Source organism: Arvicola amphibius, chromosome 9 (assembly GCF_903992535.2).
Source record: "Arvicola amphibius chromosome 9, mArvAmp1.2, whole genome shotgun sequence".
NCBI lineage: Eukaryota > Metazoa > Chordata > Mammalia > Rodentia > Cricetidae > Arvicola > Arvicola amphibius.
Genome location: NC_052055.2, coordinates 110,745,224 through 110,771,473, shown reverse-complemented (window position 1 = coordinate 110,771,473; position 26,250 = coordinate 110,745,224). Strand labels below are relative to the sequence as shown.

At 45.4% G+C, this 26,250-nt stretch overlaps 1 protein-coding gene and 1 long non-coding RNA gene across 4 annotated transcripts in view; one reads left to right on the top strand and one right to left on the bottom strand.

The window, feature by feature from the left end:
* Ank3 (ankyrin 3) overlaps positions 1–26,250 on the bottom strand; it is a 302,267-nt gene that overhangs the window by 92,594 nt on the left and 183,423 nt on the right. The window contains exons 22-23 of the mRNA XM_038341994.1: positions 20,320–20,392; positions 20,080–20,142 (exon numbers count right to left, since the gene is read on the bottom strand). Coding sequence (XP_038197922.1) covers positions 20,080–20,142; positions 20,320–20,392 — 136 coding nt within the window. The remainder of the gene's footprint in view (positions 1–20,079; positions 20,143–20,319; positions 20,393–26,250) is intronic.
* LOC119822567 overlaps positions 3,621–26,250 on the top strand; it is a 29,388-nt gene continuing 6,758 nt past the window's right edge. For 2 of the 3 annotated variants that reach the window (XR_005286818.1, XR_005286820.1), the window contains exon 1: positions 15,535–15,667. This is a non-coding gene — a long non-coding RNA (uncharacterized LOC119822567). Of the gene's footprint in view, positions 3,687–15,534; positions 15,668–26,250 lie in introns of those variants that run through there. The other variant, XR_005286819.1, reaches the window with a different exon arrangement.

Below are 26,250 nucleotides of genomic sequence, written 5' to 3'. Positions count from 1 at the left end.
GAGGGCCTGCCCTCTGGGTGGAGGTTGGGAAACTGGCGGGCCAGGGAAGCAGCTGTGACACCAGAGTTCCCGGGGACACCACAGATCAAACACACAGACACAGAGCAACAGGGGAGTACCCAGAGAGAATGGGAAGAGGGGCTGCGTGGCAAAGAGGCAGCCTGGGGAAGCAACTACCATTGTATGGAAGTCCGGGCAAGGTTCTTGCAATTCTTGAATATGCTCAGAGGGTCTCTGTTTACTGGTTCTCACTCCTGGCTGGGGGTGGGGGGATGGGGAGTGAGGGATGATCACAGGAGAGCGGGGTCATGGGGTGATGATAGTGGCTAGAGAAGCCTAGGCAACCAGGAAGAGAAGACTGGGCCCAGGAGGTGACCCTGCCACCTGAAGCCTCTGAAGATGGCTCTCCTCTGAAATGCGGGACCTCTCTCCTAGGGAAAGCATCCTGTTTATGTGGGCAGTGGGGGAAAAGAGAGCTAGACCTCTGCAGGTTCCACTGGGGTGTGCCTGAGAGGCCATTTCAATTGCACCCCCTAACATACACATGCGAATAGCTGGGTGGTTAGCATAGGACGTTAGCAAAGGTCTTTGAAACCTAAGTCAGCCGTGCCAAGCTTGTCTGTTTACTTATGTACGTTTTTTGTATTTATTTTTTTAGCAGTTTTTATGTGTGTACAAAGCAATATAATCATTCCTACCCACCCATTTCCCTATTCCAATACCTCCCTGTCCCTCTCACAACATTGTGTCCTCTCTTTTATTTTAAATCCAGAGTCCAATCAACACTGGCCATAACTACAAGGGTATGCAACCTTCCAGTGGGGCAAGAGCAACCTACCTGTGACCACACTCCCAGAGAAAAGTGCCTCTCCCTCCACCAGCTGCTACCTTCTGCCAATAGTTCCCCAGTTAGGGTGGAGCCTCATGAGCCCTCCCCCATCCACCCACCCGGGTACCTAAATCTTGAATCTCTAGGGGTGGGGAGAGTGTGGAACAATGCTCTCTCAGGATCATGAATGAGTGAAGGAGTATGATTTATCAATGTTAAGATGATCTGTTCCAATCTGCTCAGCCTGGCTGCAATCAACAGGATACATACCTACAGGAGCAAGAGGGAAGCCATTTACAGGGTTCACACACTGAAAATGGGAGGGGAGGCCAGGCTTCAGGGAGAGAAATGCTAGCCTGGTGTTTTGTTTGTTTGTTTGTTTGTTTGTTTGTTTTTTCATATCTAAAAACCACAAGCTGGCCAGTTTAGCTTTCAACTCAAGCTTGCTTCCCTCAAGGCCTGGGATATGGATCGCCCTCCTACCCCCCACCTCCCTCCACACACTCCCCCACCTCCCACCCCTACCCCCGCACACGTGCAGCACACAGTACCCTTCCACACTGCCCTGCCCACCCATCAGGGAGTTACTTCAATCTCTGCAGATCCCTAAACTCTGAGAGTTTGAATCTTTCCAGGGTATCTGCTCTTCCCCATGTGACTAATTTCTCCCTCCCTCCCTTTCTACTTACATCTGAGAAGGGCGTTCCTCCCCAGGGTGTCCTGGGCCTATGCTTAGTCTCTCACATGGCCTTGTGGGGTCTCTTGGATGGACTGCATATTTGAGGGCCCCTCTAGATAGTTTTGGAACTGATGGCTGACACTGAGTGAAGAGACTGGTTGTGTTTTTATTTTTTCAAATCTGCACGCTATGGTGATTTGACCCTTTCCTGGGATTAAGCTTGATGAAGGGCAAGCACAGTCTGTAGGTCCTTAGATTTTTTTTCCAGGATGGGTTGCTATTAAATCACAAAAAAATCCCAGGGTAGGGTGAGGGTGGGAACTGTGGATACTGATCAAAGATGAATCAAAACGTCATGACCTTCTGGGCAGTGGTGGCACACACCTTTAATCCCAGCACTCGGGAGGGAGACAGAGAACAGCCAGGGCTACACAGAGAAACCCTGTCTAGAAAAACAAAAGCAAGCTAACAAACAAAAACGATGACATGCATGACAGCAAACACAACCTCACAATTTAGCACAGTGCAAGCATTCCTTACGAAATGCAGAACTTACGAATCCAAGTAAAGCTATTTTCCTCTAATGTGGTGTGTAGAGGTGTTCTGGGTGCAGATCCGAGCTCTAGCATTTATGACCAGAAAGCAGTTACCTTGTCATTCAATGGCTCTTGTTGAGTCATGGTTTGAACCTTCACAAAGGACGACTCTACCCAGGACTTTGTTAAAATGTCCTGGAAAGTGAACTAAAAGTTTGGGCCAAGGGAGCGCTGAACCTGCTAGGACTTTGAGTCGGTAACAGGTTCTCCCCTTGGGCCCAGATATCTGTGCCCATGAATGTACAGAGTCATCATTTAAATTGCTACTGTCTACACTGGTCAGGGAAAAAAATCAACAGGCTCAGCATAGGCATTCCATGGGCACCACATGGAATAAATGATTAAACGGTAACAACACAACAGATCCTCCCACCTTCCCATGCAAACACTCTAATTATCATCTAGCACAAAGCACTGTTATTCTGAGGTTAGGATGGACTGTGTTAAACCGTGTGACCGATTCCAATCCCCTTTTGATAACACAAAATTGCCTAGCAGCAGCTGCTTAGCAACAGGTTCAAGTATTTCTAAGCTAGCAGAGGTGATAGTCTTAGTTTAATATTTATATATTGTCGTCAATATATATGTTATAAAAACTAAAGATCTCAACACTGAAGTACTGTTGTAAATATGTATAAAACACCAAGGGCCCGAAAATTTCACTTCCTAAGAAGTACAAAGTGCATGGGTCCACACTTGACGGATAGCTTGATAGCGGAGGATAGGAGAACTGATAACTGGGTAGTCGTGATATAAATAGTTTTGTCTATGTCTTGGCAAGGAGGCTGTTCGTCTCTCCAGTTACCCTCCCAACCCCACCTTCAATGAACTCTTCTGTCCCCTGCCTAAGCCCATGTACAGGGCCCTTAACTGAATCTGATTGTTCAGAGTTTTGAATAGCAAGGTCCAGGGAAAGTGATTGTCCAGAATCTCCAGGTTTTAGATTAAAAACAAACAAACAAACAAACAAACAAACACCTGCAGGTTCTCAGTAAGCCTCTTGGAAATGTTTGTTCCTAGCCAGTCTTATATAAGAAATGGGATTAACACTAAGCTAATATTGTATAAAGAAGCTTGAGGTTTATGTGTAGTGAGGCAGAGGTTGTAGGGAGGGAGAGAAGGAGAGGAGAGGGGCAGAGAAAGGAAGACAGAAAAAGAGAGAGGCAGAGAAGGAGTGTGTGGGGGGGGTAAAAACAAGGAAGGGAAGAGAGACAGAGGCAGGAGAGAGAGAAAGGGCAGGAGGCAGCGACTGCCATCTCCATAGCCTAGCTGAAGAACCAGACTTTGACGGACCCAGCCTTGCACATCTGGTCATGTGACTCCTGTTTCAGGCTGCTTTCTCATTCCTGAAAGCTGGCAAGCCCATAGGTCGATTGAGATCATGCTTTAAGACACTGGGTGTAAAGATAGGTGGTTTACCCTGTAATAGCTTACCGAAATGGAAACAAGAAACAAAGTCCAGAGGTCACATGCTGCTTGCCCAATGTGTCCCTGGCCAGCTTTTTAGCTCTGTCTCTCAGCAGTGTTCACAGGATGAGAACGGACAAAGATCTCAAGCAAGCAGTGTGGCCAATTACGTCAGGTAGGCTTCCGTCACGTACTACTTGCTTTATGCCTTTCTCAACTTTGATATTCAGGCGCCGTTGTTCTTACTATTAATCCGTTTCTGTCGGTAGTCTACCAGAACCCAGGGAAGGTTTTCAAGACAACCCAAACCTCAAAAGAACGGGTAATCCCTCAAGGAACCACACCAAGTAATAAAAATGCCACTGGGGGCATTTCACTGGATTCCCAGCTAGCCCCGCCCTATCCCACCTCCCCACACTGTGTCTGAATGGAGAGTAGAATCCTCACAGAGGGCCACACATAGAGTTGTAGACTCTGTCTACCTGGAAAACCAGATAGACTAGCTTCTGAAACAAGGAGAGAAAGGAAACAAATGTGTTAAAAGATATCTGTGGCGGGGGCAAACAGCCGCATCTTTATCTCCCTGGGGCTCCAGTCAGTGGTCCACGCTCAGCCTAACCTCTTTCCTGTCTTCACAGTGCCTCCCGTGACCCTTTCTACACTGTGGAAAGAAACAGTTTGGGGCTTGATATGGGAATGAGTTTTCTTGCCCTAGACTTGATCTCTCCTTTCTTCCCCGCCCCTTCTCTCCTCTGTTTTCTTTCCTCTCCTCCCCCGTCATCCTGTCTTCTCTTTTTGCTTTCCTTTCTCTCTTTGCTTTCCCTCTTCTCCTTTCTTCCCCAGCCTCTCTCTATGTTACTTTCTTGTAATCTTTTCTGCCTTGAGCTCACCACCACAAAACCCATTTGTTGCTTTTCTAGGGACTCAGAGTTCTTTTTCTATCTGCTCAGAGCCCTAAGTCCTGGAGAAACTCCCTCAAAATAGATCAACCAAACGATAGTAAGATATTTTGCACGGAAGGGCTTATTTCTTGTCTTGGGAAATGTAGAATGCGCCCCCCCCACATCACACACACACACACACACACACACACACACACACACACACACACACGAGGATGCGCTTTGTAACATTAAAAGGTGAAATAGCACAAAAACCCCTTGGAGGGCTCCAAATGACGTGAGATTGAAAGCAGCCAGAGGAGGAATCAGGAGAGGTATAATTTACACAGCCCAGTGATTAGCCAGGAGTTAACTGCCCTATAACAGACACTTACTTCCCGTCTAAGACTGCGTCAGTTGACTGAAAGGCTTTAAAATACCTTTCCTGAGCACAGACAGGAGAGACAATGAGAACTACAGAAGAGTGAACCTTTCCACAGTTACCAGTCTTCATCTCAGGCCAGGAGCGTACGATTGGATCACGAGAATCAACACTTCTATTTATTGAGCATTTGCTGTGTTCTGGGCTCTGTGTTTGGTGCTTTAAGTATTATCTCATTTAATTCTCTCTGCCTCCTATCTCTACTTCAGGAGCAGTTTGTAACAATGGAGTAAGAGATCTCAGACCACTGGGGATTTGAGATAGATAGGCTTTCAAAGGCTGGAGACCGGGCTGTGGAGCCCTGGTGCTGATGCCACCAGCGTGCTGTGGAAACCCAAAGTCCACCGAGCAAGTACTGCTGACGGTGGTGATGAGCAAAGCTCTCTGAAGGCAGAGGGTGTCTGCTGGGCTCCCTCTCTGGTTCCCAGATGCCCAGCACAGCGTGGGTGCTCAATAAATGTCTGGAATGATTGGCAGATCAGTTATAACCTCAGAAGAAGGGACTACAGAACCAGAGTCAAGAGGGCAGTGGGAGACTTACTTTTCACCAAAAACGTCTGTACATTGGGAATTTTGAACCATGAGCATTTATCACCTATTCAAAAAAAATGGATAAAGTCAACAGAATGAAATAGGACACAGGTCAGTCATATAGGCCGCGTGTTGCATCCAACGCAAACACATACAGGACATACCCAAGCCAGCCAGGCAGGCGGCAGAGTAGACCGTCATGTGTACCAGTGAACACCAGACAAACGTAGGGAGGAAGCTCCCCCCGCTCCACCGCTTGCTTTTGTAAGAAATGGGACACACAGAGAAAGAACACAGGAAGACAGATACTTACATCCACATGTCACTTTGAAAGCTGTGCCTTCAACACATAGCACGCTTGGGGAGGGGATTTGAAAGTCTGCACCAGCAACAAAGCCCCAGGTGACTCTGGTACCTCGGGGCCAGAACTCAGTTTGTGAACCCTTAAGCTTAAGAAATTTTACCATTTGCCTTTTTTTTTCCTGTAAATTTTATCATTTATAGCCATTTGCCCAGCCCATGGCTATGCCCAATTAGGTCTCTTTCCTAGGTGGAGATTCTAGAATCACAGATGCACTAACTTGGGAAACAGTTTTCCCTTAATGGAGTGTTTCTTACTGTTTAGGCCCCAAGTTTCTGCATAGGCAGCAGGCTCTCCTGGCAGGCTGCAATGGTACGGGTCTGTGAACCATATAGAATATCCAGGTGGGAGAGCCAACTATTGTCTCCAGTAGTCAGTCTCCAGGGAAGAGGACCAAGACGTGGATCATGGTACAATACCATCCCACAGCTGTTTAGAGTTGTCCCCCCAATAGCCAGAATACACTTTATCATGTGTACTGCATGTAACACCCCACCTGCTCCTAATAAAAGACTTGTTTTTATTTGTGTGTGTTGCCACTCTATGTGCATGTCACATGTGTAAGGATATCTTCAGAATCTAAAGGAGGGTGCTGCATCCCTCAGAGTGGGTAAACCAGGTGAGTGTGGTCCATAGGCTGTGAGTGGCAGAAACTGAGTTCAGATCCTGTAGTGGTTTGAAAGAAAATGGCACCCAAAGGGAGTGGTACTATTGGGAGGTGTGGCTTTGTTGGAGTAGGTGTGGCCTTGTTGGAGGCAGTACATCACTGGGGAGGTGGGCTTTGAGGTCTCATGTTTGTTCAGGCCACGCCCAGTGTTTTAGACCACTTCCTGTTGCCTGTGAGTCATGATGTGAGAACTCTCAGCTCCTCCTCTAGCACCATTTCTGTCTGCAGGCTGCCTTGCTTCCCACCATGATGATAATGGATTAAACCTTTGAACTGTAAGCCACCACAATCAAATGTTTTCCTATCTAAGAGTGGCCATGGTCATGGGGTCTCTTCACAGCAACACAGACCCTAATTAACACAGGCCCTCTGGAAGAGCAGAAAGCATTCTTTTTTTTAAAAAAAATACTTATTTATTATGTATACAATATTCTGTCAGTGTGTCTGCCTACAGGCCAGAAGAGGGCATCAGACCTCATTACAGATGGTTGTGAGCCACCATGTGGTTGCTGGGAATTGAACTCAGGACCTTTGGAAGAACAGGCAATGCTCTTAACCACTTCCAGGCCCCCAGAGAGCATTCTTAAGCATGAGCCATCTTTTTAGCCCCATCCCTTTTCCCTTTATAGGTGACATGTAAATATATTGGCAAACTTCCTAAAACTCTCAGGTCAAGTCAGGGGCAGAGTCTATGCTGGTACATAGTTATCCAAGCTGTAACACGATACCACAGTGGCAGAAAGTGAACAAAGGAACGGCAGACTACCCACAGATGCTCAAAGGAAGCACCAGATTTCACTGAGCACATTCCCAGGGTTAAACAGAGGGTGTGTACACGAAGACGGCCATAAGGCTGGGGAGTTGGCTATTCCTGGCTAGAGAACCCAGCACAGTAGGGTAAGGTAAGTATGGGAATGTCCTGAGGACCTCAGGCTGCAAACTTGAAGGAAGCCATAGGCAACTGGACAGGAAAACACCAGTTGGAGCATAGTTTAGGGTCCCTGCAATTAGGTTTTAGAGTAAATATTGCCAGCAAGCAGCATCCGCTCACGGTGGGTGCAAACACAGTTTCAAACTGAAAAGTCGCAGTTGCACAGCCATTCTCACCTGTCCTGCTCTTCCGGACCAATTCTAACCTTAGGGCAGAGGCAGGATGGACGCTGCTGAGGCTACCCGACAGGAGGAGGAGCTGCCCTGCTTTGGGAAGCGCGGGTGTGTTCTACCACTCAATTCTGTCTTCACAGCAACGACAGGAGACCTCAGTAAGCTCTTAGGCGGAAGATCTGTCAGCCAGGGAGATGGCACAGTGGGTCATGGCACTTGCCGCCAAGCCTGACAACCTACCTGAGTTCTATCTCACAGACCCACACGGTAGGAAGAGGGAACTGACTTCTGAAAGTTGTCCTCTGATATCCACACTCGTGCATGCATGCGCATGCGTGCGCGCACACACACACAGAGAAACAATTTTTTAAAAATGTAACAAGACATAAAATCTGCCATTTGTTTTTTGTGGAGTATTTAAATATGGGGCATAAAATATAGATTATTTTTAACCTACGTTTTATCAAACCAACCTTGACTAACACATTCATGATCTCATCTAACTTTTAGAGGCGGCATTTCAGCCCCGGGTTCAGGGTGCAGTTCAGTTGGCGGAGTGTTTCCTTCGTATACAGGAAGCCCTGAGGTCCATACCCCACCTCCCTGCACCGAGTAAACTGGGTATCATGCACAAGGCTGTAATTACAGAACTCAGTAGGTGAAGGCGGGAGGATCAGAAGTTCCAAGTCATCCTTAACTACATAGGGAGTTCAAAACTGACCTGGGTACAGAGGGACTGGAGAGATGGGCCCAGCAGTTAAGAGCACTGGCTGCTTTCTCAGAGGGCCTGGGTTTGATTCCCAGCATCCACTTGGCAGGTGACAACCATCTGTAACTCATGTTCCAGGGGATCCAGTACCCCATTCTTGGGTACCAGGCATACATGTGCACAGACATACATACAGGAAAACACCCATATACATAAAACAAAAATAAATCTATCTTTAAAAAAATGGGCTGGGTTAGATAAGATCTTGTCTCAATATTTAAATAAATGAGTAACTGATTTATTGTCTAGACTATAGATGCTCATGTGATGCTTCCCTTTATCCTCTGTTCCTTTCATCCTTAATAGTCAAGAAAGTAAGAGTAGGAAGGGAGCCTAGTGTGGTAGCGTCCACCTTTAACCCCAGCACTCAAAGGCAGAGGTAGGCAGATCTCTGTGAGTCCAACATCAGCCTGGTCTATAAGAGCTAGTTCAACCAAATAGACATAGTAAGATCTTGTTGCAAAACAAAATACACACAAACAAACCCAACACACAGACACACACACACACACACACAGAGAGAGAGAGAAAGAAAGAAAGAGAGAGAGAGAGAGAGAGAGAGAGAGAGAGGGAGAGGGAGAGGGAGAGGGAGAGGGAGAGGGAGAGAGAGCGCACACAGGAAGGGAAGCTAGGACCCGGATGCATCCAATTCTGTTGCAGCTCTGTGACAGCGAATGAGAAGTTACTTAGACTCCAGACCCATCTTTCCTTTTGTTCTTCAGTTTGAAGCTAGAACCCATGTTCACACAAGTGAGGTTACTGTACTCAGAGATTAGAGAGAGGGCAGAAGGTGAAGGGAGATGGGTGGAGTTTGTACTTCCTGCTTTATGTGGTGTCTGTGTGTCCCAGGCCCTTCTGGATGGCAACTCCATCAAGCACACTATTTGAGGGCCCTGTGGCAAAGGTCAGAGGCACAGCTAGAAGCTGAAGGTGGGGAGCCTGAGTGTCTCTGCCTCTCGCTGTTTCTCCACCTGTCCCCTCCCCTACAGAGGAGCAAATGGTAGGGACTCTCCTTGCACCTACGACCTTCATCATTGGCGACTGAAAGTGTAAACTAAGCAGTGGAATACAGTACCTTTTCACTGTCTATCTTAAAACGGGGGACAGTTACCGGCTGAATGGGTAGTGGGCTTAACAGGTGACTCAAGAAGCCCGAAGAACTGTGCCAGCATCAGGGATGCATGGGCCCTGGGAGGGAAACCACCCATTGCACTTTCCTTCTCCCTAGACTTTGCTTTAAGATTCTGGCTTTGCAGGAGGCCAAAGAGGAAGAATGAGGTCTAGCTGGCCAAGTTCACACCCCTCTGAAACAATAAATTGCCATTACCTCATGGAACAAATGATTCTGTTCAGGTGACCAATTTTCTTTCTTTTAAAGCGCACAAAGTCAACCCAATTCTTTGCTTGTAAGATTTCTCTTCCTTGTGGCTGGGATGTGTTTCTTTTTCAAAACCCACACAGCAGTTCACTGCTCCCAAAGCCAGGCTATGGAGAGTGTCTAAAGTCAGCACACATGACTCAGCGCTGGAAGCTGTCCAGGTGGAGCCGTGAGAATGTCCCCGTGATCTTGCTGGGGTTAATAAACAAACCCATCCCAGAAGGGAAGAAATGATTCAGTGTCTCTCCTACAGAGAGGTCGAAAGAGAGAGTTGAGGCAGATGCTGTCGTTTTCTCATGGATTCAATACGGAACCTCGATGTAGTAATTTCCCTTGGTTACCTCCGTTAGGACTAGATATCACACTGACTTGGGGGCATAAATGCCTAAGCTGAAGATGGCATACAGACAGAAGTGAGTGTAAGGTCACTTCCCCCTTCCCACTACGTCAAACCTATGCCACTCGTAAAGATGACCAGACAGTGAATTAGCTGCCAGCTACAAACTCACTCGGCCAAGTCAGGACTGGAAGGCTGGCTGCGGGTTGCTAAGCTTCATGTAGCGGCATCATGCCTACTAGTTCGGCTCATGCGTGAGTATATCCTCAAGAGTACAAATGCCTGCATGTGTAAAGATGTGCATGTATGTAACCCAAGCGACAGGCGCCAATATCATTCCACAGAGGCCGTCCACTTTTTTGTGCCTTTTTGGATGAAGGTCTCTCATTGGCCCAAAGCTTACTGATTTGGCTAAATCGGCGGGCCAGCAATCCCTAAGGATCTACCTTGTCCCTGACTATGCAATGTGATTTCCAGAATAACACTGTCATGTCCAGTTTTTGTTGTTTTTTTTTTTTTTAAATATGACTTGTGGGTATCAAACGCAGGTCCTCTTTAAGTGGTCCTGTCTTGTTTGTGTATTCTTTCTTAGCCATTCCTTCTGCATCAAACCTACTCCAGCCCTCTTTCCTCTCAGCTCTTCATTATCTAGATGCATAAGGACCGTGTGGAGAGCACTGGAACTCTTCGCCTAGGAAGGGAGTTCCAGGCATACTGCCTACAAAGTACCCACTGTGTGACTAACTGTGATCTCTCCTTGTCCCTAAACTGTCACCACTAAACCAGGTGAAAAGCACTCATCTGTGGGTTTGTTTCTAGCATATTCTCTGAAGGTGTATACATTTAAGGCCACACCATGTAGGACCTCTTTTCATTCTAATCTAAGCCCGGCCCAGGGAAATCGGAGTGCTCTCACTGTCTGGGGTCTCTCACTCGCTCTCAGACACTCACCCCTCTGCCCTCCCCTCCTGGCCCATTCATTCATGCTGTTCCTTGTGTTCACCATCGAAGGTCTCTGCAGTAAGGATGCTAACAGCAGGAGTGGCTAAGAGTGGGCAGCGTGGGCCCCACTATTGCACACGTCGTTAGGTCAGGATGCTTGGGTGGACAGCATTAACAGAAGAAAAATGGAGGAGGGAAAGAGTCTCCAAAGTTACAGCTTAGTTGGGTCAACAATGGACTGTCTGGTATGTGCACACACATGCAGCTTCGGGCTACCTATTAGACACTGCACGGGTGGTTCGAGCACCTCATTCTAACTCATTTGACAGGGAGGAACACCCTGTGTGGCTCTCCCCTGCTACATGACAGCTCTGTGCTCCATTCTCCCTCTCGCTCCTCAACATCGTGGGTGCGTGCGGTTGCTGTGGAGAGAGCTTCCCATTACGTGAGCTCATCTGATTTGTGTTTCCAGAGAAAGTTTCTCCAAGGACTTCTACTGGAACCCACTCCTTCTAGATTTTTCCCTCCATTGCTGACCACACCCGAGCATTCTTCTTCCACTTCTAAGACAGTAGGTGTAGAATTTTTGAGAATCGACTTTCTTTCTGGGCCCTGTCCTGAGGACCTCATCTAGGTGACTATCTGGCATAACCACCCAGCTGCCACTTCTGTCTGCCAGACTCTCAGCACAGCTGTAAGTAATTTGGGGACTTGGAATACCTGTGTTTTCTCTTCCCCTTCTACCTCCCCTATAACCTCTGCTTGTCCAAATTTAACCCATTCTTTGATACGTTGTTCAAGGCCCTTCAGAGGCTGTTTAGTAATTTCTTGAATTTCCTTACCAACCCCATGATCTCCTCTTGTATGATGCCTCACTGAGCACGGAGTCTCAGTTTGAGTGACCTCAATTCAAAATGCCAGCTTTCTGAATGGTGCAAAGCTGTGGAAATACCATACCCCTTCTGAGTGGGATGCTAAGGATAAATTAGAAGTCATAACACTTTCCGTGAGGGCACTAATTGTGACTAAATATAACCCGGGGGAATGATCGTAATAAGAATTATACCCTGGGGTTACTTTGAGAGAATTAAACATGACAACGTAAATAACTGGTACTCAAAGAGATTTTACTTCGTGCAGATTTGAGCCTAAACCTCGCACTGGAAACCTAAATGACCCATGTACTCAGGGGTTTCCAGATATATGACCACACCAAAGCCACATTACAGGTTGAGTATGAAGGCTTTGGATATCAGCCAGACTTGCGTGTGCTTTTAATCAAAATGTTCCTTGCCTAGAACCTGGGCAGAGGCTATGATAAATCTATGTGAAGTGAAGGCAGGAGATGCCTCTAATCCCAAACACGGGCAGCTGTGATGGGGACTTCAGACGGCAACGGTGGCCGGCACAGGTCTACTCCTGTAGAACAGGCTGTCCAGTTGGAACGAAATAAATAAAATGAATCACACGTTAGAAAATTACAGGCTGTGGGTGAAATCTAGCCTCTTGCCTATTTCTATAAATACTTCCTGCCACGCCTGGGTGTGCGGGCTAAGTGCCTGGCTGCTTGTGTGAGTGAGGGTAATAGGATGGGGCCCAGACAGCTGATCTCTGAAAATCGTTATCACCGACCATTTACAGAGCCCCAGAAACAAATGACTAATAACAACCCGGCTCTAAGAACCATGAAGGGGTCAGAAAAAAAAAAAAAAACAACGCAATGGAGGGCAAGTAGGGAGAGGTCTCTGTAGACCATGGTTAGAGACTGTGAATCTAAGCACAGGGAACGCTGGCATGTCCGTGTTACCTGTTTGTAGCTGCATTACCTTTTGGGCTATGCTTGTATTATGAGGAAGCAGCGGCTACTCTTACCGTGAGTTACAGCACCCTACAGGTGGGTTCATAAGACACAAAGTGCACACCAGCCCACTGCCGTACAATAAAACCACCCAGGGGAAGAAACAGATCATTAACTTCTCCACTCTGTTATCCACGCCCACCCCTGCCCCTCACCGTATCCCAGCCCATTCTCCCTTGTTGTGGAGACCGTTTGCTTTAAAATAGCCTCTTCCCTCGCTGTTTTCTTTTTCTGTTGTTGTTTTGGCTTTTATTTTGAGACAGGGCTTTGCTATGTAGCCCAGGCTGGCCAGGAGCTCAGGATCCCTCCTGCCTCTGTCTTCTGAGTGCTGGAATTACAGGTATATAAGTGTGTGTTGCCATGTTCAGCATTTTCTTGACTTTCATCATCATCATCATCATCATCATCACTCACTATGTAATTCTGCAATACTAGCATATTGTCACCTATTAATTTTGTTTTGGTCTTGATTTGTTTGTGGCTTCTGTTGCCCTTGTATAACCTACAACTCCACAGTTGTAGCCATAGATCTATACTCTACAATGGCATACACCTACAGAGACATCTTTACAGAAAACTCCTTTGCAATAGCTTCAAGCTGGAAAGAATCCACATTGCCATCAATGGGAAGGCAGAGAACTTAATTGTGGAGATTGTAAGTACTTTGTGAAGTGTTACATAAGCATGCTAGTGACCAAATTACAATGATCCAAAAAGAGGAATGAAGGCGAAGCTCACTACAAGCACAGGAGCATGGTGGGGTGGGGAGTGGAACAAATGATGCACCTATGGGAAGATGGGGGAGTGGAATAAATGAGGCACCTGCAGAGTTGTAAGAACTTCTCTAGAAGCTGGGTAGATAGCTGAGTCTAAGGGGTAAGAATGCAAATTGACAGCTGTACAAGAGACCCTTGCTGGATCCCACCAGAGAGAGGCCACTGGGACCGTGGCAATAGAGGGGAGAAGACAGACGTGACAGGCATCATGGATGCAGAAGTAGGGCAGGTTTGAGTTCCTGGTGGATTGGATAGGTTGAGGGAAGGGAGACAACATGCAACTCACAAGCTATTTAGCAGGTGGAGAAAGGCACAAGAGATGCTGTTCTGGGGGGTGGGGTACACTTAGGGTGCAATGGATTATCTCTGAGGGTCTAGGTGGGAATGTACAGAGTTGGAAGAGCAGATAGTATAAGTACAAATCAAGCATCAAGTTTAGTTCTAAGATGGGATTCTGGGGCTCTAGAAATGGCTCCAGAGGTTAAGGGTACTGGCTGCTCTTGCACAGGACCCACTTTTGGGTTGTAGCAGCCACAGTAAAAAGCCTACACTCTCCTGTATCTCCAGCTCCAGGGGATCAAAGCTCTCTTCTGGCCACCACAGACACATGCCCCCCCCCTTTCTCTCTCTCTCTCACAAACACACACACTAAATCTAAATAGATCTTTAAAAGACTGGAGAACGCTGAGCACCGTGTGCAAGTGTGCATGGCTCTGCTCCTCTGACTTCTGCAGTCCTGGGGACAGCTGCTTCAGGCTCCCGATGACTTGACCTGGTGGAGTGGAACCTGGAACTGGCAGCTAAATTCAAGCCTCTCACCTTTAAGTTGCCTTTGTCAGGGCATTTTAACCACAGCCACAGAAATGAAGCCAAGACAGGGTCTTCCCTTCTAGCATTTTAAAGTTACCATTCTGAGCTCATCTCCTGGAGACGCAAGCAGCTCCATTTGAAAGGTAAGCAGCGAACCCCAGGAAAATGTCCAAGTGACCCCGCCCATGAGGTATCCTAAAACACTTCCATTCTGGGTAGGAACTGCTCCTGCTGGTCCTGTCAACACTGGCATCATAAGCCCACTTGCTTGCCTGCAGCTAGCTAACCTTCATGACTTCCTCCCAGGCTCAGAAAGCCATCCACATGTTCCGTATCTTCATTACGACTTCCAGGAAGATGGGCAAGTGTGACCACTCCTGGGAGACTTGTGAGAGCCAGTTTCACACTTCTCAGACCTGTCCTTCAAACTCCGCTTAATTTTGGGTTATGCAGGTCAAATTATTTGCTCCCTCCTGACCAAGACTACTTGGGTTGGTTTATAGAAGGTCCTTGCTCTGAGAGACAGAGATAAATGGCTCAGTGGGTAAAGGTGCTTGTTGCCAAGCCCAAGGACCTGAGTTCAGTACCCGCCATACACACGGAAGGAAAAAGCTGACTTTCAAAAGTTGTCCTCTCTCTCTCTCTCTCTCTCTCTCTCTCTCTCTCTCTCTCTCTCTCTCTCTCTCACCTATATAAAGTTTTAAAGATTCCTTGCTTGAGTTCTTAAAAGTCTATCCAAAACTATGCCTCTACTTCCTGTTCTCCTGTCTTGACCATGTACCTTGGCCTGGACGGTCCTTGTACTGAGACAGTCTCAAGGAGGGCTGTTTCTATTGTCATGATATATTTAAAAAAATATTATTGCTTTGTGGTATCATAACCTTTCCCACAGGTGTGTGTGGGCGGTGTGTATGTATGTGCTGTGTGTGAATGTGTGTGTCTGTGTAGACCAGACTGGCCTCAACCTTGAATTCACAAAGATTCACCTGCCTCTGCCTCCTAAGTACTGAAATTAGCTTTACTGTATCTAAATCTCATTCCTTGTTGGTAACTAATTCTACCACATATGAACTTAATTTTTAATTTTTTTCTTTCAGTATTTACTGTCTGCATTCAATTCCAGCAGAGATTTCATAGCTCATTCAAAAAAAATTTATTTTTTTATGACAGGGTTTCTCTGTGTAACTGTGGCTGTCCTGGAACTCTCTCTATAGACCAGGCTGGCCTCGGCCTGCCTCTGCCTGCTGAGTGCTGGAATTAAAGGCGTGCACCTCCACCGCCCAGCTAGCTCACTCAAAATGTAAGTGACTTCAGATTACATCATCCTTCCTCACAAGGCTGTGGTCCTCCTGACCTGGATCAGCTCCTCTGCACACTGCTGTCTGGTTTCTGTTTTCCATGGCTTGACTCCATTTCCCATAGTGTGACATCTATTGTTCTTTAAAGGCCATTAGACTCCAGCCCAGGATTCTGCAAGCTAAAATAACATGTGCACTTTGTTTCCCAATTTATAAAAATATACGCATTATAGGTATTTACAATTGAAGTCCAAGCTGAGCCAGAATTACTATGGGGCTCCACCCCACCCCCACATCACCCCCATGACTAGTGCACCCCTCTGAATATTTCCCCCCACCCTACACCACCCCCTCTGACCTCTCCAACCCCACCCAAACCAGAAAACACCTTGGACCTTGATCCTGACACCAACTTTTTTCCTTCCTTCTATCCCGCCCCCATCTTCCTCTGTCCTGTTTCTCCCTCTCTCTTCCATCTCCCTTTTCCCCCTTGTTCCCTTTTCCTCTTCCTCTGGTCTCTTTCTCTCCTCATATCCTTCTTCGTCAATTACAGGCCCATTTGTAAAATGTAAGAATTTGGGTAGCAATAGAATAAAGATAATAGAAATAAATAGAATAAAGAAAATAGAATAAAGCTAATGATTTGTGCACACGAAGGGTCTACGTATGCAGTGGATATCGGAGAGGGTTGTAGGTGGCAGGAGACTGTCCCTTTCCCCTCTGCAGAGCTCATGCCCTGGGGCTCCCCGTTCTAGAAAAGGCTTCTCTGGCTCCTGTTTAGGTCTGGTTCTGTTCATGCTTCGGTCCTTGTTCTCTGTATCTCTGCTCCACTGTCCTCCTGGGACAGTAAGTGACAGCACTGTCTAGACTGCCTGCCTTCTTTTCTTTTTCTTTCTTTCTTTCTTTCTTTCTTTCTTTCTTTCTTTCTTTCTTTCTTTCTTTCTTTCTTTTCCTTCCTTCCTTCCTTCCTTCCTTCCTTCCTTTCTTTCTTTATCTTTCTCTTTCTTTCTGTATTAACTGAGGATTAAACAAACATGTCTTACCTATAATTAATTTCTCAAAGGAGACAGAAAGAAAGAAAAGGAAGAAGCAAAGCAGAAAAATGGTGAGGAAAGGAAGGAGAGCTTTCCTGGCAGGAGCCCCTCAATAGCTATTCTTTCCTAATTTAGAGTCTATACTATCTCCCACACCACACACTATCCCTTTTCTTTCTTCAGATAAAGCTGCCCATATGTGTTGCTTATAGATGGTGCTGAGAAATCGTAGCAGCCCAGACTGGGCTGTCATGGTCATTTCCTCCCTCCCTTCTGCCACCTTCCCTCCCTCCCCTCTACCCCTCTTTCTTCATGTAGACAGGGTGCCATGGAGTCTAGGCCTGCCCGAGCTCACTCTGCAGCTTTATCTCTGGGTCCTCCTACCTCCACATCCCGATACCACAGCACACGCATGTCTATTCTGGTCCACTGTTTCATTCAAACTCCTTTGGGTTCACGGAAATGAGCACTTGCCACAGCCACAGCCAGAACTCACTCAAACTTGCAGGCCCGAATCTAACTTTAGAGACAATTAAAGGACTGGAGAGACTCTCAGGCAAGTGAGTTAGAAGTCAAAATTATCATTCAAGTTGGAGGAGCTATTTTAAAATGAAAATTTCATAGCAATTGGTTTTAGGATAATTTTTAGTCATACAGAAATGCTACTTCACATAACAGAGAAGAATATACACTTGACTGGGAAAATGATGATTGGCAGAGCTCAGGTTAGGAAAACTTGGGGATATCGCCAACAGTAATATTTATTTATTTACTTTTGGTTTTTCAAGGCAGGGTTTCTCTGTGTAGCCCTGCGGTCCCAGAACTCAGCTCTGCAGAACAGCCTGGTCTTGAACTCAGAGATCCACCTGTCTCTGCCTCCTGAGCGCTGAGATTAAAGGTGTGCGCCACCATGCCTGACTCAACATGTCCTCAGTATCTTCCATGGAGAAAGCAACCACTTGCACTGCTATGTGGTTTGGCCTTGATCAGACTACAGCTCCAGCCTTGTGCTCCATGTTAGATACCTGCATTCATGGCAGACATGTAAGACTAGAGATAGACACAGGAGAAAGATCCTTCTGAGTGGGGGAGCAGTGAGAGGGAGGGACTGAGATACGCCTGAGCAGAAACAAAGATGAGAGAGTAGGGGAACACTTTCAAGTTCCTGAAGGAGCGAAGAGATGATTCAGGAACTGATAGTATCTGCTACCTAACCCAATGCGGAGTTTGATCCCCCGGGTCCTCCAAGGTGGAAGGACAGAGCCGACGGACAAACGGTCCTCTGACCTCTGCACATCTTCCATGTCATGTGTGCAGTCACATTCCACCCCCCCCACACAATCAATGAATATAATCTTTAAAATGTTTCAAACCCTTGAAGGACTGCGACATGGGAGAGTAGATTTTTCCCATGTCACAGCCCAGTGGGACCGGAATCCTCAGAGTCATCAGCTAGAAGTAAGAAGGAAGTCAAGAGAGGTGGGGGAACTTTTAAAGAAGATTATTCAAACTGGGTCAGGCAATTTGAGACTTTGGGGCAAAGAATGTTTTAGCAAAAGAGATTGCAGCTACAGGGGTATTCAAGTAGACTGACCTCTGGGACCCCCCCTTTCCCATTCCTGGTATCTAATTCTATGACATTATACAATCTAAAGCCAAATGACTCCCATAACCATGAACACACCCAAAGAGTAAAAAAACAAAGAACTCACTGAAAGGCACAAATGATCATTATAAGCCACTCTGAATTTTAAGTTTGCAAATATAAAGGAAATGATTGTCATTTCTACTTCATTAAGTGACCTAAATTCAAGTTTAAAGATTCCATTTTCTCTTGTTTTGGAATTATCTGGTAACTAATCCACATAAACAGAACTATTACAGTCCATTCAAACCTGGCCTGTCATCAGGGTGGTAACCTCAGCTACTTTGTTAAAAGATCAGGGACATTGCTGACAATGACTATCATATTGTATCTCATGCTAATTTAGCTCGGAAAATATACTTTGAATCCTGTTTGTTTGTGTACACACAGGGAAGCACATCCCTTAAAAAAAACATACACACATACATATGTACATGACAAATTTCTCTGAAATATGACAAGAGAATCCGCTGTGACAGCAAATGACAGCGAGTCACAAGTCATCTCAGGAAGATGCGGCCCCAGTCCAGCAGGAGATTAAAGAGACAGACACACAGCCAGTGGAAAAGTCTATCTAAAAAAGTATTAAGACCAATAATCACAGAGAACCAAGAGTCTCGGCACAGCTTCAGGGCTGCAGTTCTTGGGTGTGTGTCATCGGCTAAGATGGACACAGGGAGAAAAGGTACTATGCAAGCGGGTGGAGTTGGGGGGCAGTACGGAAGAAAGGCATTTTGGAGGATAAACTGATTGAAGGGAAGAAAAATGTCAGGGCAATGGTCGCGTGTGCCTTTAGTCCCAGCACTAGGGAGGCAAAGGAGGTTGATCTCTTTGAGTCCAAGGCTAGCCTCGTCTACATAGGAAGTTCCAGGACAGCCAAATATAATATTTACTGTATATTATATATTTATATAATTATATGTTTATATAATTAATACATAATATATATTTATATACTATACAGTAAATATTTCATTATTCCAGTGAAGTTCCAAAATTTGTCATCCTTACGGTATTTTATTCACTTACATGATGGTATTTTTCCAACAGACCTTTCAAACATGTCATATGCACATATTTGTATATATGCACACACACATATATATATATACACATATACACACTCATATATATGTAAGTGAATGACATGGTCAAGAGGATCAATCTTATAAGTAAAGCAGAAAACGAGAAGCTTTATTGAGCACATGGAATATTGCCTTAATATATACCAAGTTCCCTATAAAGCCACTACTGAAAGTCTATCGTTTAAAAGTGGTTTTATTCGGGTAGACTTTCCAAGCTTAGTCCCAAGTCCAAAGCTGATTTAACTGGAGATCTCAGTGTCCACTGCAGACCAGGCATTCAGCCTGTGACCTGTGAGGATGCCTTTTCCACTAAAGGAAAAAGCAAAACCCAACAACTACCAACAGTTAAGTTGCCCCCATTTTAGATTCCAGACACAAGCAATAAAACGACCCGTTTTCTGCTTGACAGAAACGACAGCAAGAGAGTAAGCCTGACAGAAGTGACATTTTTTTTTCTACTTAAAGGTGGGAAATGGGCTTGAGGAATCTGAAAGAGGGTAGGACGAAGGTGAGCCTCTAAACGGCCCCCCAAATTAATTCTCAAAATTCCACAAGACGTTAGTAACTTGAGGGAGTGTTACTGTTGAGAGCTAAGGAACGAAAGCTGAAGTTGGGAGTTAAGTCTCGTCACAGGATAGAGGGGTAAATACCTTCTTCAACATCTGAGATATATTCCCCATCACTGAGCTTTTCGGGGGCGTTGGCTTTACGAACTGCATGATTGAAGCGACAACAGAAGCATATGAAAATCCTCATCCCCGGCTCCAAAACACAACATGTAAACATTCCCCAAAACACATCAGTCAAGGCCCTTCTTCTGGAAGCCACAGACACCCAATCACTCATCACCAGGATGAGTCCCCCCCCCCCCCACAAGGACATTGACATACCTTCATCGTCTGACATATCGAGAACTTCATTCATCGTTTCTGGAACATTCATTTTGTGTTTCTCAGTGATGGTCTAGGAACAATAACAACAACAAAAAGCAGCTGCTTCAGTACAAATGGACTTAGCAATTCCAAGGAGACTAATTGTGTCTTTCTGAATTGATTTCTATCCTGTGGGGCTTCGGGGTAGAGAACCTAGAAGGCTTTATGCACAGTATGCTCTCTCCCTTGAGCAGCATGGGGGTCCTCAGAAATGCTCCTCAGAGCAGCACAAGGTTTGGAAGTCTTCCAGGGACAGACAGAGCAGAGATCGTGGTCACTAATAAGGCTTTTTCAGAGGAAGCGAAGAAAACATCGCTGTGCTCACCCATGCCAGAACCAAATATCACATCCCACTCAGGGTCATTGAAGAAGACAGCCCAAAATAATAACAAAGAATTTGTCATTATCCTTCGTGCCAAGCCTTTTGCTTCCTTTGTATCCCTAACTACGTGTCCATTACATGGATAGGATACAGAAAACTATTAACATTATGTAAGTTATGCATATTTTATAACTATGTGCATTAAAAACATTTTGAAGGCAACGCATTTGCAGGATCACATCAGCTTCCAGAAAAGCTTCATCAAGAACATTGAGTTACAGGGCAAGTGCCTTCCTGGCTCTTGCTTCCTCTTTCGGTAACTTTCTAACTTTTTAATCCATGTCTATTCAAAAGACGATGGCAGTATCACATAAGCTAAAAAGCTGAAAGCGGGGGGGGGGGGGGGGGGAGGAGGCTGGAGGGATGGCTCAGTGGTTAAGAGAATGCACTGCTCTGGCAGAGGACCTAAGTTAGGTTCATAGCACCCAAATGGCAGCTGGCAAACAATGTGTTCCTCCAGTTCCAGGGGATTGGAAGGCCTCTTCTGGCTTCAGAACACAAGGGGTACACAGATAGGCATGCATTCAGGCAAAATACCTATACACATAAAGTGGAAATAAATCTTAAACTGGGTAGTGGGGGCACACGCCTTTCATCCCAGCACTTGGCAGGCAGAGGCAGGGGGATCTCTGTGAGTTTGAGGCTGCCTTGGTCTGCAGAGTGAATTCCAGGACAGCCATGACTGTTAAACTGAGAAACCCTGTCTCAAACAACAGCAACAACAACTGTTAACAGAGCACTGATACACAGAAAATACATGAATAAATAAATCTAAAAAAAGAAAACTAAAAAGCACCAAGAAGTTGAAACTACAGACGGCTATCAATTCAGTTTCTTATCGATATTTTTTGGTAAATTACACTCCAATGCTCAATTGTTAGGTGGAAACAAAACATTTTTGTGCCTCTTCCTGCATATAATACTGAAACTGATCACTTCTATAAAATAAACTTTCAATTAGTTGTATAGTCTCTAATATTGTGCAGAAAATCCTTACATGCCCATACCAAGTCCCTCATCATAAAATCTTACATTAGTATAAAGCAGTTATAGCATACCAATATTGATACATCGTCATCAAAGTTTGTACTACACTGGCATTTCCTTGATTTTGGTCAAGGCATTCGATGGAGCTGCAATGGCTCTCTGGGTTTTCCCTGGACTGTTAAGATTCTCAACTTTCAGCTGGGTAATGATGGTGCGCACGCCTTTAATCCCAGCACTCAGAAGGCAGAGGCAGGCGGATCTCTGTAAATTTGAGGCCAACCTGATTTACAAGCACTAGTTCCAGGACTGGGGCCATAGCTACAGAGAAACCCTGTCTCGAAAAACCAAAAAAAAAAAAAAAAAAAAAAAAAAAAAAAAAAAAAAAAAAAAAAAAAAAAAAAAAAAAATCTCAACTTTCTTTGGTGCTAAGGACCTCGAGAGTCTTGAGCTGTGTCAGTGAGTTATTTAAAGAAGTGTTTGTGTCTTTTGTGGTTAATCTAGAGAAGGAAGGCGACAGAGGTGACAGCAATGACGCTCCCCTTTCTCCTTCATCATCCCAAGCCCTATCAAATGTGGCCTTTGATCTTCTGGGTGAGGCTTCCGCTGTTCTCCTTTGCCTGTAGACTGTTCTTGTTTGCTGGTGTTTTGGAAGGAGGCCACTACGTTCAGCCCACCTTGAGGCTGTAGGTGATCGCGTTTGACGCTTCCCTGAGAGGGAGGGATTTTCATAAGTTATCCGGACTCCTTTGCCGTGGGATATTTTCCAGCCACAGTTCTCAGGGCTGAATAAGGCCTTGAGGCCAGTATTCCGACAACGCCTGGAATGTCCTGTACTCTTCGTAATTCTTTTCCCTCAGGTACCTGCACTTTTTCCCTTACACTTTCAGCTGTTCACTTACACACCGGCATGGACTCACTGATATTTGCTTGATGCTTTGGACTCTGCACGAATAGTGTTTTATTTATAATGTTTTGGTTAAAGAGTTCCAGTCTTGGTCATCATGAACTCTTCTTATTGATTTGTGTGTGACTCTCTCCCGCCCCCATCATTGTATTCACATATTTCATTTAGCTTTGGTAGTGAGGACAGTGCACACTTTCTTGATGTGCAGGTTAGTTTTTTCAGCTTGACATAAACTAGAGTTACCTGGAAAGAGGGACCCTCAACTAGAGGATTACGTCTATCAGATGGGCCTGTAGGTACGTATGTGTGTAGGAAACTCCTGATCAATGATAGATGTGGAAGGGTCCAGCCCACTATGGATGGTACCACTCCTGGCTACTGGTCCTGGGTTGTGCAAAAATGGTACCTGAGCAAGCCATGGGGAGCGAGCCAGTAGGCTGTGTTTCTCCACTGCCTATGTTTCAGTTCCTGCCTCCAGGTTTCTGCTGGAAATCCCGGTCCTGGTTTTTCTCAGTGGCGGACTGTAGCCTGTCCATAGAATAACCCGTGAGTTTAGCTAACTGGCCCTGCTCTCAAAGCTGCTTCTGGTAGGCCTTTTACCATAGCAACGGAAGCAAAGTGAGCACACTAACTTTGGAGCAATCCTTCTCCAGTCCTATGGCTAGCTATTTCTCCCAGGAGCCCTGGCTCCTTTCTGTAGAGAACAGTGCTAGCCACTGATAGCTGGATGTTAGATTTTTCTGATTGTGGCTGGAAAAACTGAGTATTTTAAGAAATGTAATCAAGTGAAATACACCTTTAATGCCATGAAAGGAAGAATCATCCCTCCTGAAGCTTGGCATTTGGTTCTTCACGCTGCTGTGACCATGAAAGCATTTACTAACTTCCTTTCTCAGGATGGCCACATCACGAACTGTCTCTATGTAGAAGAGCCTCTTACTAGAAACGGTGGCTGCTGAGGTCCTGGTAACTTGCTAGACCAAGACGGTGAGCGTGGTCAGGGCTGAGCTGTGCTAATTATTTTAAGATTACAGATACCAACCCAAAAGCACATAGCTCCCATCTAAGGGAATTATACGCAAACACAAGAGCAGGGCTGGAGGGCTGGAGAGATGGCTCAGAGGTTAAGAGCATTACCTGCTCTTCCAAAGGTCCTGAGTTCGATTCCCAGCAACCACATGTTGGCTCACAACCATCTCTAATGGGGTCTGGTGCCCTCTTCTGGCGTGCAGGCATACACACAGACAGAATATTGTATACATAATAAATAAATAAATATTTTAAAAAAAAGAGTAGGGCTGGAAAGGTGGTATCTGAGTTTGTGACAATCTCAAGCGCCAGAAGGTAGGAATAAATCTTAGGACTGGCTTCTTTGCTGGCCACCGTGAGCACCTACAGTATTTGGGGAGGCCATGTTCCTCTTCCTGGGGCAGTCTGGCCCTTGCCTTTAGCATGCATTACCTTCCGACCTCCACCCTAGTTTAGTGGTGACGCACACGTGAAGTGCCGCCACCGCCTTCGACTCTGGCTGGAGCCAGGTCCTCTTGACCTTCTCATTTATGCCACTCTAGGCTGGTGGTTGCTGTGCTGTATTGAGACTCTACCTTAGCCTTGCCCATGCTTCACTGATTAACAGTCAGCCACCCAGGGTACCTTAATGCTTTTACTGTTTCACCTTTTAAAAATGTTTTACTTATGTGCCTGTATATATATGCATCTCTGTGTATATATGTGTGCACATATATGTGTGTGTGCAAACAGGTGGCTGTGGGAGCCAGAAGATTCTACTGAATCCTCTAAACCAAAGTCACCAGAGCCACCAGTGTGGGTTCTGGGAACTACACAGCAGTCTTCCGGAAGAGCAGTTGGAGAGCCTAACAGCTCAGCTGTCTCTCTAGCCCAAAATTTTAATTTTATTTCACGTAAACAGTGTGAGATAGCCCAATGGCTGAAGAATTCAATTATGATTTGTATTTTGAACTACTAGACAAGGATTGTCCCCTAATGCTGAGGCAGCAATCTGATGTATTAACTATAATGACTCTAACGTCTATAGCATCATGACAGTTGGTTACTGTTAAACTGCTTGTTTCTCTCCTTCTGTTTCCTCCCCTAGAGAGAGCTGTACGGCAAATCCAGAACATTAAGGCTAGAAAATGTTGTCTAAGAATTTAATGATAGTCAGGCATGGAAGTGCATGCCTTTATTCTGGGGTCAGAACGGCTAGTCTCTGTGAGTTTGAGCCAACCGGGTCCACATAGCATGACTCTGTCTCAAGACAACACACACTAACAAAAATATCCAAAAGAACTCAATAACAGATTGTAGATTTCAAAAGTATGAACTGATGAGTGCAATTTTTGTCCTAAACTCTGTGGTAACGATCGAAATAGAACCTGGTTAAGTGAGCATTTTCTGCCTTGTAAGTCATACAATTTCTCTCTTATACGCAGCAGATTTATTTTGTAGTTCTGAAAGCCCGCGAACTGCCAAGTAACGCAGCCGGCAGGTAGCTGCAGACAGCCTTAGCCCATGGTTTTCTATATAAAGCACTGCACATGCAAAGTAAGCTATGCACCATAGCTGTGTCTCCCTTCAGATGGGGAGGTGTTAAAAAGGAAAGGATGACAATAACCCCAAATCCCGCTGTCCTAACTGTTCTTAATCCAAAGCTGCCAAATCTAGGTCAAAGACAGGGTTAAAGTGATTTACGAAGGGTTTTGTGTTTGTTTGTTTGCTTGCTTTGTGTGTGTGTGTGTGTGTGTGTGTGTGTGTGTGTTAAGGGCTGGGAGAAGATAGCTCAGTATAGAAATATACTTGCCACCAAGCCTGAGGGATGACCCTAGTTCAATCCCCAGAACCGACATAGTGGGAAGATAGAAGAGAATCCCACAAGTTATCCTCTGGCTTCCACATACATGTCATGGCATGTGTGTACCCCCAACACACTCTGACTTCCACATACATGTCATGGCATGTGTGTACCCCCAACACACTCTGACTTCCACATACATGTCATGTCATGTGTGTACCCCCAACATACTCTGACTTCCACATACATGTTATGGCATGTGTGTACCCCCAACACATACAATGAAATATAATAGAAAATTTGTTTTAATGTATCTAATGCAATAGGGTCATCTGGTATATGTTTACTCTAAAATTTAAGAAAAATATTGGTTTCCCTATGAAAACCCTAACAGGTATTCAAAAAAAATAAGAATGTCAATTTTTATCTACCTATAACTTTAAGAAAACATTATTTTTAAAAAATAACAAATATTTTAAAGAGCCTACATAAAGTTCTCAACATTTTTACAATGCAATGCCAAAATTAAAAAAACAAATTTATTTGTATAATATGGAATCAAAAACTATCTGCTTACATAACTATTTTTCTAAGATACATTTTACTAGTTATTTAGGTGTCTATGTATCTGTGTGTCTGAGCATGTGGGTGCAGTGCCCCGAGGGGCCAGAAGAGGGCACTGGAAGCCCTGGAGTTGGAGTTACTGTTGACCACTGCCTGAGAAATGCTAGGCAGGTCCTCTGCACTGAGCCATCTCTTCAGCTCCATAGCCATGCAACTTTAAAAGATACATTATTTTAGTAT